This window comes from Ctenocephalides felis, unplaced genomic scaffold (genome assembly GCF_003426905.1).
Source record: "Ctenocephalides felis isolate EL2017-DRISC unplaced genomic scaffold, ASM342690v1 CF-g0.4_SCAFFOLD_01170, whole genome shotgun sequence".
NCBI lineage: Eukaryota > Metazoa > Arthropoda > Insecta > Siphonaptera > Pulicidae > Ctenocephalides > Ctenocephalides felis.
The window spans coordinates 72918725-72936558 of NW_020537324.1; the positions used below are offsets into that span (position 1 = coordinate 72918725).

At 29.9% G+C, this 17834-nt stretch overlaps 1 protein-coding gene across 2 annotated transcripts in view; it reads left to right on the top strand.

Annotated features, from left to right (window-relative positions):
* The window catches only part of LOC113368118 (eukaryotic translation initiation factor 4 gamma 3-like), a 41444-nt gene that overhangs the window by 20545 nt on the left and 3065 nt on the right, over nt 1–17834 (top strand). The window contains exons 10-23 of one of the 2 annotated variants that reach the window (XM_026609679.1): nt 6974–7632; nt 7772–7913; nt 8150–8289; nt 9146–9241; nt 9310–9474; nt 9536–9673; nt 11021–11553; nt 11852–12167; nt 12255–12459; nt 14464–14789; nt 14859–15111; nt 16050–16270; nt 16460–16597; nt 17391–17616. In XM_026609679.1, the coding sequence (XP_026465464.1) occupies nt 6974–7632; nt 7772–7913; nt 8150–8289; nt 9146–9241; nt 9310–9474; nt 9536–9673; nt 11021–11553; nt 11852–12167; nt 12255–12459; nt 14464–14789; nt 14859–15111; nt 16050–16270; nt 16460–16597; nt 17391–17616 (3558 nt within the window). The remainder of the gene's footprint in view (nt 1–6973; nt 7633–7771; nt 7914–8149; nt 8290–9145; nt 9242–9309; nt 9475–9535; nt 9674–11020; nt 11554–11851; nt 12168–12254; nt 12460–14463; nt 14790–14858; nt 15112–16049; nt 16271–16459; nt 16598–17390; nt 17617–17834) is intronic. The other variant, XM_026609680.1, reaches the window with a different exon arrangement.

Below are 17834 nucleotides of genomic sequence, written 5' to 3' on the forward strand. Positions count from 1 at the left end.
GCATATACTAGCTTCATCCCCAAATATCAGTATTTACTATTTAAAAAAAAAATGAAACTCAAAAAAGTAGTAATCACATGATCGATTTTTTAAGGATATTTGGACCCCTTCTCCCCTTTGGTGATACGTGGTGATATTCCTAATTACCCCACCAAACATCACGTGAATTTTAAGTTACGAGAAAAAAATGTAAAAATTTTTGATTTTTTTTTTGAAAATGCTTCGATTTTTTTAAATAAATTCAGATGAAAAATCTGAATCTTCGGAGAATCGTCTTAATAGACTTCTCTCTCGCACATACTAGCCTCATACCCAAATTTCAAATTTTACTATTTAAAAAAAAAAAGAAACTCAAATTGACAAAATGTTTTTTTTTTCAACAAAAAAAAATTCAAGTTAAATTTATTATATACCATTGCGACGATTGTAGACTAATTTTTTTTTTTATTCATTTCAAAGGGGTTGCAATCGTGTACAAGGTTACCTGCCATTTTTTGTGACACCCCACTTCAACAACTGCTAGTTTTTAAAATTATTGCTTTTTTGTACTTTTTCCTGTACTTTCATTAAAGTTAAAAAAAAAGTTACAATAGTACAGAAAACAATTGGGACAAAAAACGTGGTTAATTTTAAAACTTAGCAGTGGTTGAAGAGGGAGGTCTAAAAAAAAGTTGATACGTGACCACGGTTCAAAGCCTTTTAGTAATCCAAAATAAAAAAAGGTTATTAATCTCGAATAATGTCGCTATGGTATATACTAGAATTGTTATTATTTTTTTTGATTTTGACAAAATGGTGACTGTTTGAAAAAAAAGTATCAATTTCTCACCACTTTTTTTGATTTTTTTCTCACCACTTTTCTCGATTTTTTTTCTTCTGAAAATAGTAAAAATTCAAATTTAGAGATGAGACTAGTATATGTCAAAGAAAAGTCTATAAAGAAAATTCTCTGAAAATTTCAAGTAAATTTCTCGGTCCAGTAAAAGTAGAGAAATCGTGGGCATCGTAATGAAAATGACATATTTGAGAAAAACTGGTTCAAAGTTTTGCAAATGGAAGGACACTGAAGAGTATTATCATGGTCACACCGGTGTAACCTGTTAAAATTGGAAAAAATATACGTGTACATTTTTGTTATAATTTATCTTTGTTAATCAAGACTTTAATTATCTTATTTACAAAATTGATAGATACTGTTTTTTAAATGGTTGTTATGATTGATTGCTTTACTTTTTGAAGGACCAATTGTAAAATACTTTATTGATAATTGTATATATTTATTTTATAAGTTATAATAGTATTTACAATAATTTTAATATGTTTTTGATTACGTATTGATTGATTTGATTATGGTTGATTATTTATTTGATGATTTTTGTTATATATCGATATAAATCGCATGCTTTGATTGGCGCGAACAGATACAAAAAATACAATAAATAAATTGAATATAAAACGAAACAAATAAATTGGAAAATATGAAACAACTTTTTTTTTGGAATTTCTACACTAGAATACCTTCTCAATCCTATGTCACATCTTAACGTAACAATTAGATTTTTACGACAATTAAATTTCATTTTATTCTAAGATTTTTTTAATTTGACTTGTTCACATAACGATGAATTACAAATGAATTTTTTTTATCGGCTATGACGTCATATTGCATATATCATTGGTAACAGATTTCTTTAATGGCACGTATGGAATTCGTGGCAATACGACCAGAACGGACGGACGGCTTCAATGAGTTTCGTCTAATATAAGTTTTACGGATTGGAATTTATCACTTGCGTCTGGATAAATACATAGTAAAACTATGTATTTGTCAGTAATAGATAGCTATTGCAAATACTGATTGCAGAGTATCATTAGCAAATTTGTTAGTTACTTGTGATTCGATAAGCTTTAAGGTGGTATTGTAATTTAGGAGTTTTGAGAAATATTTTTTTTTTCTAGATTTTAAAGTTTACCCGCTCAAGAATATGTACAAAATGATTTTTCAAAAAGTTTTGGAAGTTATTAAACCAATTTACAAGAATTTGTCATCAGAGGACTTTTTGACTTCAGAAACTCAAAATAATAATGAGTCTCTGAACTCTTTTGTTTGGACTTTAGCACCAGATCATATTCGTTTTTCTTCAAACCGTCTTTTTCGATACGATACCCACGATTTCTCAGCTTCTACTGCAACGATTTACTTGAAATCTTTACAGAGTCTTCTTTCTTTCTTTTTCATTCAGTAGAAACTACTCTCGTCTCCAAATTCCAATATTTACTATTTTTTTTAAAAAAATCGAAAACATAAAAAATTAGTCGCCATTTTGTTATTCTTTTTTGTTTGCCCGTTCTTTGCCCACGATTTCTCTGCTTCTACTGCAACGATTTACTTGAAATTTTTACAGAGTCTTCTTTCTTCTTTCTTTTCATTCAGTAGAAACTACACTCATCCCGAAATTTAAATAATTACTATTTAAAAAAAATCGAAAACATAAAAAAAATTAGTCGCCATTTTGTTATTCTTTTTTGTTTGCCCACGATTTCTCAGCTTCTACTGCAACGATTTACTTGAAATTTTTACAGGATCTTCTTTCTTTCTTTTCATTCAGTATGGACTACTCTCACCCCCAAATTTCAATATTTGCTATCTTAAAAAATTGTAAAACAAACAAAATCAGAGTCGCCATTTTGTGATTCTTTTTTATTTGCCCGTAGTTCATACAGATGCGACATTGTTCTAGATTAATAATTTTCTGTTATTATTATTTACTGCCAATTTTTTGAGACCATTCACTTACCTGCTAGAATTAACATACCTTTTGATTGTTTTTAATTTACATATTTTTCATTGTAAAGTTCTTAAAACAATGATCAATAACTTATACAATACTTGACAGTAAAAATATTGTTCGCCTTTCAAAAATTATATAAAATTTATACCTTATCATTCAATTTGTCGAGTCTTTGATATTTTTAACTCGACATTATAAAATATGTACTTCGAATTGAAAAGCTGTTAATCTCTCGTTTTATTTGTATTCGGCATTCTAAATTTGTGATTTATCTTGCTAAAGGTCAGATTTATGCTTATGTTTGACGATACATACATCAACATAGTATATTCTTCAGGCCAATAAACATGACTAATGGATGGTTATTATCAGCGAACATAATTTAATTTCGATATTGATAAAATATTTTTCAATCGATATTTTTTATCCAAAATCGTTGTAAGATGAATAAAAAAAATAAAATAAACCAATACACTTATGAAAACCAATTAAAATTCAGTTAGATTCTTCAGTCTCTTCTGCTTTTCCAATATATCTTCTTTTTTAGTTAAAAAAAATGTTTTATGCAATTTTAAACTAGTTGGTATTGGTATTTTGCCTTGAGGCAAGTTACTTGAACTTCCCGATATGTATAAATAATCGACTTAAGCAATAAAAAAAATTAATTTATGAGTGATTAAAAGTATTTCGAGTGGATTTATAACACTTAATTGAAAACGAACAAACTCGTTAACTTAGAGTATTCTCTAAAAGCAAATTTTCAAAAATCAATAATTTTTATAATTGAACTAGTTTCCATAGGACTTTATTGGTTTAGTATGTTTATTAAGACCAAGTACTCTATCGTTATACCAAGTATAAATTGTCTAATTTTAACAAACGTCAAAAAAACTACTCAATTTCTCAAACTTTGATGAATGTTTAAAATTAAAATACTTGTCGTAAGGCATTAATATTTCAGTAAGTTCTATAAGACCATGATATATATCGTCAAAAATAGTTCCATAAAAATTGGCTTAATTTTTTTTCAACAGTTGATTACAAGAAAACGGCTCGGTAGATTTTCACCTAAAAGTAATCAGTATCTTCCCAATTAATATATTTCGAACAATCGATTAAAATTAAAATCGATTCGGTAGTATGAGCTTAAATGTGGGCGAAAAGTTTAACACTTTCTTTCAAATCGCAAAGAAACGGCTAGGCAGATCGTTCCACAAAACTGAAACGATAGTCCTCATTGAGATACATCAAATGACATTTAAATTTCTATAATCGGTCCAGCCGTTTTTGAGAAAACGTCGATTTGCGGCAAAAAATCTGTTCACATACGCACACACATACTTTTTCCAAATTTAGTCTCATTCGATTCAGAATGGCTTGAAATGTCGAGAAAACATAAAATTAGCGAATCGGATTTTTTGATGAAAACATAAACTTCTCCTTCGGGAAGTTAAATTTTCATTATTTTTACCAGGAATTTACAAATATTATGGAGCTGAAAAAAAGACCTCTAAACACAGACAGCATATATACTTTACATATATTCTTTATTTACTCGATAATATATTAATTTGATATGTAACAATATAACATCATTAGAAAGACCAGTTTGTTTTGCTAATTTCTACTAAGATTTTGATAATATTTTTGAGCAGAAGAGCTCTAAACGAAGATATTAATTATATATACCAGTGGTTTACAACCTTTTCAATAAAAAACATGTTTTTTTTTTTATTAATTTATTATCTTGGCATCTGGTACATCCTTATTGCCATAATCACATAATTACACATAATAATTTCTAGAGTTAATATTAACAAAACATGTTTCTACTTTATATATCTACTTTACATAGTTTTAAATAATCTATTATATTGTTATATATTTCTACAGACTGTAAGCTAAGGAGTCGGGAGACACTAAAAAAAAAACATGGTTGGGCACCCCTTAAATTTTGTGTTTCTCAAGCTATCTGATTTTATAAATACTCAACTGATATTATAGTTTATTAGGCTCTATATAAATATGCAATATTATAAAAAAAAATATTTGTTTTCAATATTATCGTTTTTTTGCAAATAGCATTTTGGAAACAGTCTGGGCACGCCCCACAGGTTGGAAACCATGTATACGATGCATATATTACAATATATAACTTGAATTTGATAATGATAAAATATACCATTGATACCATTTATATAGTTCAAATATATATGAGTCCTTGACATCTTAACATTTGTTAAACTGAAAGTCTCATATATAAAATTTAAAACTTGATGAAATTTTGAATTCTGCGGTATTCACATGAAAAACTCTGTATTTTGCCAGTCGAAAAATATAATATTATAAAAATATAATAAAACTTTTCATTTTTCAATCCTATTCTATGTAGGAGCGAGCCAAATGCTTTTCTCGCTCCGTCTCCGTGTGATTTGCAATTTTCGCATTGGTGTCTAATTTTGGACGATCTGTTTCTCCGTACTATTTTCTCTAAACTTAAACAGTGCATCTTCTTTGCGTGTGATTCAGTATTTTAGTATTCAATTCATATTGTGAGTTTAATTTCATGTTTAGGTTGTGCCCGAAACGTCCTGTTGAACTATTTTTATTGTTATATATGTGTATGAAATGAAACATTTTTTTAATTCGAGAACTAAGTGATATGTGATAATTTTGTGATAATGATTAACGCACAAAGGGAATAGATTTTGTTAGAATATTTTGTAAATATTGATTCAATATGAATGACACAGACGGTTGGACCGTTGTTATGAACGGGCATGGAGGTTTGCAATAATTTATTTTATTATTTATTGTGTATAAGCTATTTTATTATTTTTACGAGGTGGTATTCTAGTTTAGAAGGATGAAGAAATAGATTTATTTATATTTTTAAAATTCAATATTTAAACAATTTGTATAAGAAAATTTTTAAATTTTAAATTCGACTATTTTAAAAAGGCGAATATTAATAAATTTTTTTTTCAAACACTCGATTATTTTTTTTTTAACTTTCCCGAGGTTCCTAAGAATGCAATATTATTCTAGATTAATTATATTCTTCTTCATCGGATTATTTGGAGACCCCAAACTTTATCACCTGCTAGAATTAAAACTTTATTTTTTATTTTTAATATAAATTTTATGCATCTAAGACAGACAGAAGTACCTGGCATGAGAGATCGTACATAGTATATATTTTACATATTATATATATGTATATTAGGGTGGTCCTTAATATGGGCATTTTTGAATTTCCTTGCTCCCACTGGCTTAAATGCTTTCAAATTGATAAAAAAATCCTCTATAGGTTTTAGCTTTTAGTATTGTCTTTTAGATAGTGAGCCATTCAATCAAAGTTTTGTATGGAAATAGCATGGGAAAATTTTCAAAAATTTTAAAAATGCTTTTAGATATAACTTAGCGAACAAATGAATGAGTGTTATTCCAATGTCGACAAAAGAAATTATAAAAAATCTGTTTTGTAGAGCGTCGAATTTTCGATAACACATGGCACAAATTGTCACTTCAATTCATTTGCTAAATTATACCTAATAAACATTTTTAAAATTTTCGAAGTTTTTTCGAATAAGAGCTAAAACTTTTAGATTTTTTTTTATCAATTTAGAAGCATTTAAGCCCCTGGGAGCAAAAAAAAAATCGAAAATGTCCATATTAAGGACCACCCTAATGTATATAATATGGTCATTAAAATATTTTATATCATTTATTCTATAATTCAATCATACGTATATTCATTTCTACGTTAACACTTTGGTCTAATTTTTTTTATAATATTCTTTTAACTTAATTTTGCATTTATTCTCTTTTTTGGTTTTAACTGCTTTTAATTTTTTTCTGTGTTAAAACATGGATAGCATAGAAAACAAATGTATAGTAAAAATATTTTTCACCTTTTTTACGGTCTTTCAAAAAAAAAAAATTACATAAAATTCATGCTTCTAAACTAGAATACCCCCTTAATGTATTTATTACGGCGAGTTATGTTATTTCTGTTTTTTTCCTTATAATTTATACTTTTTGTATATATAATTTATTTGAAATGTTCAATCTGTCTAAATATTGTATTTTATTTGATGACATAAATTCATGACAGATTTTAATTTTTTACAAGTGACTTTTTATAACCCCGTAATTTATTTTCATGCATTTAATTCTAGCCAAATCTTCGAGGAAAGAAAACCAGCCTGGAAAGCAACAGGCTACATCAGCTATCAACCAACAACAAAACTCTAACAAGGATGTACCCCAAGCTCCAAGGCCACTTTACCAGCAAAAACAGCAGCAGTCAAATGCAGGAGCGGTTCTTAATGCGAACATTTCAGTTCCGATGCCTCAGCCACCTAAACCTAATAATAAGACACAAAGAAATAAAGAAATAAATAGGAAAGGTGCAGAAAAGCAAGCAAATGCATCGGACATGGACGCTTTCAATTCTCCTGCGACTCCGCCTGCAGTTCCTGCAACTGCACCACCATCCTCGATGCCTCCTCCGCAACCACAAATGCAACCCACGACGAATCCTGCTGCAAACATAGTTCCTGTTTCAAATAATATAGAGAGCAGTGAAATTCCAGCAAAGGAGGATGCAACTCTTAATTGCAACACGCCTCCGGCGAGCGAAGCAAACAAATTGGTGCCTGATAATAAAGATAATTCATTTGCCTCAATGATATCTAATAATATGAACAAACCTGCACCACTCGCTTCTAAAAATGTTTTACCAAAGACACTCGAAGGCACCAAAAAGGTGGATGTCACATCTATTGTCAAAGGCTCAGATGTTATGCCCAAATTCACCAAGAAGGAATCTCCAAAGGTTCGTGGTTTTATTGAATCAAAACACTTGTTTTATAATTATCAAGTAATCCAAATTTGACAACTTATAAAAATACTCAAAATTTCAAGTCAATTTTATCTAATATTTACATTTTAATAATTTTTTACTATGTTTGCAGGAAAGCCTGGATTTGTTAAATTTAACTGAAGAAGAGAAGTTAGTCCGGGCGAAAAATGAAGAAAATAAAGCTAAAATGGAAGAATCACAGTCAGAAACTATTGGTGATGGAAAAGTTACTTTAAAATACATTTATCAAGAAGGTACAGTTGTAATAAGTTATTACAATTATTAAAATTAGATAATTCAAACAAAAGAATATTTATCTTTCATATGATTATACATTAAACGATCCTTTGACAATTTAAACAAAATGCATTTCTACGAAAGATTTTTATTATTATATACCACAATCTACTGAGATATAATATGAATTTTGTATGTCAGAACAATTTTGTATGTCCCGTTTTTTCTGAAATAAGTTGTTTTGAACATGCAGATCAATGGAGCCCTACGAACCAAACTGGAAAGAAGGTTTATGGGAGGGACTTCTTGGTCGCTCTTCAGAGCGATCCCAAATCAAAAGTTAAACCTAACCTTCCTGACATGGATGTAGTTTTGAAAGAAGGTGCAAATAGGGTAAATATTATTAGTCATTTTGCAATTTACTACCTTAGTAAGAATTAAACTAGTGGTGCATGGCATCGTGCCTTAAGGCAAAATGCTTGAGCTTCAAGTACCAAAAATTTAATTATTAAAAAAAACTTTGCAAATCTTTGAAAAAACTAGATTTTTGAGTAATTTTGAAATTTTTGAAAATACTTGACTTTTTTTTGAAAAAATTGCTTTTTTATATTTTGTTTTTTTAATTTTGAACATTTTTTTAAGCAATCGCGCTGCATATGGAGCGTCCATTAATCACGTGATCGATTTTTTAAGAAATTTTGGACCCCCCCTCCACCTGATACGTGTGATATTCAAAATTAAACCCCCCCTCCCAACCAAACATCATGTGTTTTAGTTACGAGAAAAAATTGTAAAATTTTCTTTAACCCTCCGTCGGTCGGATATTTTTTCACCTTCGAACGGTCGGAAAGGTCTGGCTGGACCACCATTCATTCTACATGCATTTATATGGGATAAATGAGTTTTTGGTGTCTTATATATTAACGATTATTGGTAGTAAATATTTATAGTTTTGATTTTTTCTTTTTCTTACCGTCTTTTGCATGTGTTGAACTTGCTTATAATAAAAATATTACATATTATATATATTATATAAAAAAAAATCAAGAACAATAAAAAAATCGTTGCTTTTTTGTTAATTTTTCTGATTTATATCAATGAAAAACAATATTTATTCTTTATAAATTTGTAATTTTTTATAAAGATTTTCGTTTTCGATTTTTTCAAGATTACTATAACTTACCCTACGGGAATTTAATAATTCAAATATCATATAATATTTTTTAAAAGTTTTATGTATTTTTTACAGCAATTGAGTAGAGACCCTCCAAGAAATTTCCCAAGTCTGAATAGGCAGCATGATGCTCTGTTCCCTGGATTTGCAAAGTCACAATCCCAAAGAGTGGTAATAAACATACTTTTAAATTCCGCTCATATTGCAACATTTTTTATTCTTAAAATTATTATTTACAGGGAAAGTCTGGTGGTTCAAAAGGTGGTTCAGTTAGTAGTAAACCAGGAATTATACATGTTTCATTATCATTAAGAGATGAAGTTAAATTACATGAAACTGAAAATGCTTGGAAACCATCCCATATGAAAAATGTTAATGTTAATGACGACAGCAGGCAAACTGAAGTAAGTGTGAATTATTATATTGTTTGTTTGTTTCAGTATGCTAAATAAGTTGATTTTTTAGGAATTGTATAAAAAAGTACGAGGAGTCCTCAACAAGCTTACGCCACAAAAATTCGAAACCTTGGTTAGGCAAGTTAGGGATCTTGATATTAACACTACAGAAAGACTTAAAGGTGTTATGGATTTAGTATTTGAAAAGGTAAGTCTTATTTAACACTATTCCTACCGACATTTCATGTTTGCTATTCCTACCGCGACCGGTCAAATGACCGGTCATGCAAAATCGGTATTTTTCAGTATTGAATGAAGAGTTAATGCTAGTTTAAGAGTTTATAAATACAAATACAATATATTTCTTTTATTTTAGAATGCGAAATCTACATTTTATACTGTTGTATCCAATCTCTTACGACTTTTTTCTTAGAATGTATTTTCTGCACACGCATTTTTTACGTTTTTTGCTGATTTTGAATTGGCTGATCGAATGATTTCTGACTATTTAATGAATGACATCTACATCAGTCCCGACGCTAATACCAATTGAATTAACTCCCGTATTAGTGTAATTTTTTCAACATATGTGTATGTATGTGAACATTAGAATCTTCTTTCTTAGCTTCCAAAATTGTAAATATTATTTGAGTGTTGAGGTCCTTGATTTTTAGATCTGCCAGTATTTATAACAGTTATATTGCTTCAATTGTACCTACCATCAGTTTTTTTACTAAAAGTTTAGCTATTTGTAAGATGGTAAAAACGTTATATATTTTTTACGTCGTACTAGCGATTTTGATAATACGGTTTCATCAGTTATAAATCTTTTCAAAGAAATTCTCAGTTTGCTACGTATACTTGGATAGTTACCAAAATTTTACGCCCCATTTGTGCGATTTGCTGGGCATAATTATATTTACATCGTATATTGAACAGATACGAAAATTGAATAAATTTACATTTTACCTTTATTGAAAATATATGTTTGTCGATCGTAATACGTGATCTTTTACAACAATTTTGATTGCTGTCAATGGAGTTGAACCAACCTTTGTATTCCTTCGTAAAAATCTGTTTGACATTGAGCAAAAATGAGAAAACCCACTTTTTACACCGTAGAAGTGCAATATTTATACTCCTTGCCTCATAAGCGCAGCGAGCATACAAAATTGGAAAAAATGCATATAAATTTGCAGAAGGCGGTTTTTACCACTCTAAATTCTTCTGAATTTACATTTTCTTGTAAGTTCGATCATAATCTTACTTACAACAACTACTACAAAAAATGCCGTCCGATCATCGTCTGTCATACTACCGGTCAAATAACCGGTCGCGGTAGGTAAGACAGTATACAATTTTTTTCCAAAAATAAAAATTGAAAAATATTAGGAAAAGTCATAAAGTTTGATGACGATTCAATTACGTTTGATATGAAAAATACTAATCGAAAAATCAAAAACGGTCATTTGACCGGTCCCGGTAGGAATAGTGTTAAGTTCCAAATATGATAAAAAGTGACTAGCAAATTTACTAATTGTTGATTTAATTTCAGGCTGTTGATGAACCTAGTTTTTCTGTAGCTTATGCATATATGTGTAAAGAATTAGCTCTTATCCAAGTTCCTGCTGACCAACAAAACGGTCAATCTTCAACTGTTGAATACGTCAATTTCCGTAAATTGCTCTTATCCCGTTGTCAAAATGAATTTGAGAAAAATACAGTAGATGAAACCGCAAGAGAAGTTAAACTGAAAGAAATTGAAGCGTGTACAGACCCTGAGAAGAAGAAGGAACTACAGTTTAATTTAGAAGAAGAAGAGCGAAAGATTCGTGTTAAATCTGTTGGAAATGTTAGATTTATTGGAGAGTTATTCAAACAAGGTATGTTGACCACAAAAATTATGATGCAGTGCCTTAGGATGCTACTGCAGTCAATTGAAGAAGAAAGCCTCGAGTGCCTGTGCAAATTGTTGACGACAATTGGCCGAGATTTAGAAATTAACAAAAATCAAGATTTGAAACCTACTTTTCTTAAAATGCAAGAAATTGTTGATCGAAAACATGGGAAAATTAGCAGTAGAGTTAGGTAAGTGTATTAATTGAATTATATTTTTATCTATTATGAGTAAACGGAATTTACGTTGTCATTAACTATTAACCCTTCAATTTGTATACACAATCACTCAGTTTGCATTGAAGCGTTGAATAGATAAATTAATGATAGAATATTATTTATTTTCTCATTTTTATTCCATCAATAAATTAAACATCATGTATTCTTTCCTTGTTGCATTAGTTTATGAAGTATTTACTCTTTAAACTTCCTGTAGAAGTTTATGTTTATGTTTATGTTTTCGTTTAGTCATTCCATTTTATTTCAATAGGTTTATGCTCCAAGATGTAATTGAATTACGACTAAACAAATGGAAACCCCGACACAATGACACGAACCCAAAAACAATGGATCAAATTCAGAAGGAAGCTGAAAATGAACAAATGCAAATACAATTGATGAATTCTACGCCCACTCCCAGGAAAGATAACGACAGGAGGGGCAATATGGGAAGCATGGGCTCAAACGATGGCAGGAAGAGAAGTCAAATGAACGAAGACGGATGGTCTACTGCTGGAGGAAGGGGTTCACGCAGCGGTCACTCATTCCCAGATATGAGCAAACTTAGACAATCTTTGATGCCAGCGGTAATAATAATAATAATAATAATAATAACGTATATATTTATTATATATGTATATGTGTATGTATGTATTTTTTTTTTTATACTTCAGATACACGCTACAGAAGACATTTCACTAGGTAAACCTCAGTACGGTAATTGGGGCCATGGTAGCAACATGAAGTCTACTCCATCACAAATTAATTATTATTCGGCATTGGAGAATGTTGAAGACGACAGACGAGGCTCCAGAAATAAAAATGATCCTGGATATCATTCTAAAGGACCTTCCATGGAAAGATACAAGAAATATGATGGTAAGTTTTTTTTTTTAGTAAAATTGAAATTATTTATTTAGTATGATATAAGAACATGATGATTTTTAAAAATAGATGAAAGTAGTGAACTGAAAGGTTTGTGAAAGATACTTTATAATCTGATAAATTGTGTATGTGAATTATGCTTTTATGATGAACTGGATATATTGCAATTTTATAAATATACTAGCTGACCCGGCAAACGTTGTTTTGCTAAGTAAGGTATATTTTAAAATATTTCTAGAGAATCATGAATATTTAATACTTTAAGTGTACAAGGATGTGTTGTTTGAATTCTATATACAGTGAGGTATTATAAAAACAATAAACCCCATTAGTTTGTCTATCTTTTGTCAATGCAATCAAACTGGAAGCTTTATACACTTTCTACAGAAATCATGGTATAATCCAATCCAAGTCTTTTTTTTGGTATTTCAACTTATTGATTACGATTTAAGCTTTTTGGATTCTGGATTTTGTGTATAATTGTAAATAATACTACTGAGCTTATAAATTTTTTTCAAATTTCTGCGAGGAGAGATAGAAAATGAATTAGATAATCTGCTTTGACCTGCTTTTTGAAAAGTTTCAAGTAACATAATTATCTTGAATAAAAGTAAATTTAATAAAAAGTATATATGTAAAGCAGGGCAAGGGCACAAAGTGTCCAATTTGAGTTTGAGCAAATATAAATTTTATTATGAAAATCAAACCAATTTTGTCACAACAAATGACACATTTCAAACGAACAACTTATTTGACTACGTTCAGTAAAACTACCAGCTACTTCATCCTTGTAAAAATGTGCTTTTTTTGCTGTCTTTCAAAAATATGTTATCTAGACCTTTTTACCCTATAGGCGGGGTAACTTGAGTGGCCAGATGGAAAACAGGTTTATGTCTTATTTTAGTTTTAAAGGTATTTTACAAAATAATTACATTTTTAACTAATGCTAAAAAAGTACCAACAGAAGAAAATACTTTTACTATGGATTTTCAAAGATGACCGTTTATCTCCCAATATCAAAGCCATAAGAATAAAGGTTATAGCTGGTTATACATCTTTTTCCCTTTACTTTCAAATAATGTTGTCAAACAATGCTTTAGCTTTACTGGTTTTTGACACTTTGGTCATGGAACTTTTAACCCCGTACCTTCATATATTACTAACCATTCTTCAATAAATTCTGGGAAATTATAACTGGGAATAAGTTATTCGACAAAATGTACATGTAAGTGTAAATGTATGTAATGTTCTTCAGTCCTTGCATTTGCAATATTTCGCATTCTTCTTGCATTATGGCTTTGTTGGGAAAGATTCGATCGTCTTGGTCGCGGCATTATTAATTAGACTTCACTTTACCTTATATATAGAATCAAGAACTAATATTCATTCACTATATTTAACATGAGGTAGTAGAGTAAATGTCATGGATGAAATCATTGATAGTATCATTGATTGATTAAACTACATGGATAGTTTATAAATAATTAATTCTGAATTAGAATAAAAAAACGGGATAAAAAGTATTTCATATGTTTCTCCTGGTTCTAAACTACCTCTCTGCCACCAATAGATTACTGAGCCACAGCAATGCGTGGCCGGGCTAGCTAGTATATTTATATATTTATATATATATATATATATATATAATGAATTAGAATGAAAAACGGGATAAAAAGTATTTCATATGTTTCTCCTGGCTCTAAACTACCTCCCTGCCAATTTTCATCTAAATCGGTTCAGCTGTTTGTGAGTTATAAGTGTTCTAACTTAAGCGAACCTCTTTTATATATATAGATTTATTATGCAAGTTGTCCATACTTTGCTACATTTAAACAAAATTCATGCTAATTTATACATTTTTTAACTTTTCATATGATAAATCATAACTTTATGAAATAAATTTTAACAGCATAATTCACTTATTTCCCTACAAATTTCAACAAATCTTTAACTAAAATCTACATATATTCCTTCAAATGATTCTACATCTATTTACAGAGAATCGTTCTTCACGAAGCGGCTCTCAACATCGATCCAGAGACAATTCTTCATCTCGGTCACATGCACCTCTTCATACGGGTAGCGGTCGTTCACAACAATTACCAGGCCCAATGAGCAACATGCCTCAAATGACCAGACAAGGTTCAATGCCGCCACCAGTAATGACCCCAGCCTTTAACCAACTCCCACCACAGAGTCAAACTCAACCTCAAGTGGACAGTAATATTCCGAAAGAAGATATTCCAGAGAAACTACTGAATAAGATGAAACTTAGAATTGTTGATATTGTAGAAGATTATGCAAATAGTTCGTTCAAAATTGAAGTAAGTAATAAAATTATTATGTTATAACTTGTAAAATATTTCTTAAAATAATGTAAATCTACTTAATAGGCTGCTGGTCAAGAAATTCAATCTCTATGTACAACTAATCAGCTCTATGGGTTTGTTAGAGAATTATACATGGCATGTTTAGAGAAAAATCAAGTTTTAAGAGAAAAAGCTGCCCAAATTGTAGTTCATATGATTAAAAATAAGTTGCTTCCTATTAAAAGCTACTTGTGTGGTCTAGAAGAAGTCTTGGAATTTGCAGATGATCTTCGGGTTGATATTCCTAAGATGTGGGAGTACTTGGCAGATTTAATCGGTACAATAAATATTTTTTAACTTCCCTTAGGGCAAGTTATAGTAATCGCAAAAAAATCAAAAATGAAATTTTTTTTATATCTTTACGTTTCAGAAGTTTCTGAACATTTTGGCATACCTTAGAAAAAATTGATGTGTGTGTGTGTGTGTGTGTGTGCGGATACAAATTTTCGTCGACGATTTCGGGAACACGGATCAACCGATTTGAATAATTCAAAAAACATTCGATTCGTATTGATAAGGAGATGTGCTGATTAGTTTTTGGCGAAGGCGGGTCTAGCCGTTCCGAAGATAGGGGGCAAAAAGTGCCGAAAACGGTAACTCAGTTTTTAAGAGAACGGAGCGTCCGATTTGAATAATTCAAAAAACATTTCACTTGTATTGACATGATGAAGAATCGATAAAATTTTTATAAAGGTAGATCTAGCGGTTTCGGAGATATAGAGGAGAAAGTAATGAGCCATTTGGCGGTCAAAAATGATCATTAGACATATGCACATCAAATTATCAGATATTTTATAGAGATTTAAAAAAAAAGTATAAATTTTGTTAACATTCCTATGGGTTCCGTACCAATGCTTATGCGTTAGACAGCGACGCGGCGCTTACGCGCTTTATATTTTGTCCCTATGCAGTTAAAGCAGTGCTTTGAAAAAAGTTCAGATCTTCTACAATATGTCAAAATAAAGAAAAAAAATTTTTGTCCAAGTAATTTTTTGTCCAATTTATAGTTTCTCAAAAATCTTATTTTTTCAAAGTAATTTTTTTTCAAAAATGTTAATCGTTTTTAAAAAATTAATAATTTTTGGTACGGGAAGTTCCAGCAATTTGCCTTAAGACACGATGCCTTAATTGCCTTAAGACAGAATTCCACTTACAGCTAGTTTTCTCTTATCTTTAATAAAGATTTTGTTTCCTAATAACAATTATAATTTTCAGCGCCCGTTCTTGCGTCTGAATGTGTAAACTTGAAAGACATTCATAAAATATCACATGTACTGATAAGTCAAGATTTGGCTGGGGAATTTATAGCTGCTATTTTTAAAACTATATCAAAAGAAAAAGGACCTGGTCGAGTTAAAGACATATGGGCAAAATCTGGTTTATCTTGGAAGTCATTCATGGATGAAAAGAAAGTGGATGATTTTGTTAAATCAAAGGTATGTATTAATATTATAAATTATATTAATTTACAGTTAATTTCAATACTGTGATGATTTTATTAAATTGATGAAAGTAGTGAACTGAATTGTTCATGACAGATAAATTTAATCTGACAATTTAAAAAAAAAAAAAATTATATATAACAATATTGTAAACAATTATTGATCAGAGTTTTATCTGCTTAGGAACTGGATTATGTCACTGGAGGAGCAATTCATGCTATAAATAGCTCAAGTCATCTTAGTATGAAACAAATTCAAGAAAGAATATTGAAATTTATGACTGAAAATGATTCCGATGCAAATATTGAACAATGGATAACTGTAAGTCTATATTTGTATATGCAAATGCAATTTAAGGGGGTCTTCCTATGTGACAGCCTGTTTTTTAGGGATATTTTAGGATTTTTTTTCTATGACCAGTTAATATTTAGAGCTTCAAGTTTTTTATCATTTATGTACACATATTTGGACAGTATAAATATAAAATTACAGCTAAAAATATTCAGTCAAACTAGAGTTACAGCGCTCTGAACACCCCCGCCTCGAAAAAAAGAGCTCCCACTTCCTGCACGATTTCGGCTGATCGGCTTATCTGAAAAAATAAAAATAAACGGCGTTTTAATTTGTAGGCTTAAAAGCACGGAATGACCTATAATCAAATGAATATTAAAAAAATTGGATTTTTGATAGACATTTGAAATAAAAGTTGCAAATTAGGCGTTTTTTTTTTGGTTTTTGCTATAAAAAAATCGAAGTTTTGAAAATTTTCGTTTGATAATGGTTCATTCTATGCGTTTAAATATATTGAGTGTGCCCTGTAAATTTCAAGTAATTCGGTCCAGCCGTTTCTGAGATACAATGGAGGAAATTTTGAAAAACACAGTTTTGAGAAAAACGCGTTTAAAGTTTCAAGTCCGTTAAAAACTATTCGAACCGCTCTTTCTTTTACTTGCTGTATCTTTAAAACGACTTCAAATTTTCTAAAATCGCTTTACTACCTTATTCTAGACATGTTAAGGGAGCAATTTATGAAAAAAAAAAAAATCGATTTTTTCAACCCATCACATAGGAAGACCCCCTTAAATTTCCACTATGCTCATTTATCTATTTCCAGATGAATGTTGGTGATATGTCAAATACTCCTGCGTTTGCCAGAACTCTAATGACAGCTGTATGCGAACATTCCGTAACTAAACATTCAAAGGCGTGGGTTTTATTGGAAAATGTATTCAAGAAACATTATGATCTACTGACAACATACATTTCTAACAAACCCGATTGTGAACTTCAAGCGCTTTATGCCATTCAGTGTTACATGCATAAATTAGAATATCCACAAGGTAATAAATTTATAATAGATAATGATAATTGATGCAATATTTTGCTCATACTACAATTTAATATGCATTTATTAAAAAACAATTTCATTTGATACTGATGGATGCTTATTAAAAACAATTAGAAAGTATATAACTGTATTATATATTCAAATCAAATTTGAAATGTGAGATATATAAACATTTTTATCTTCAATTTTTTTGAAATATTACTCTATGGG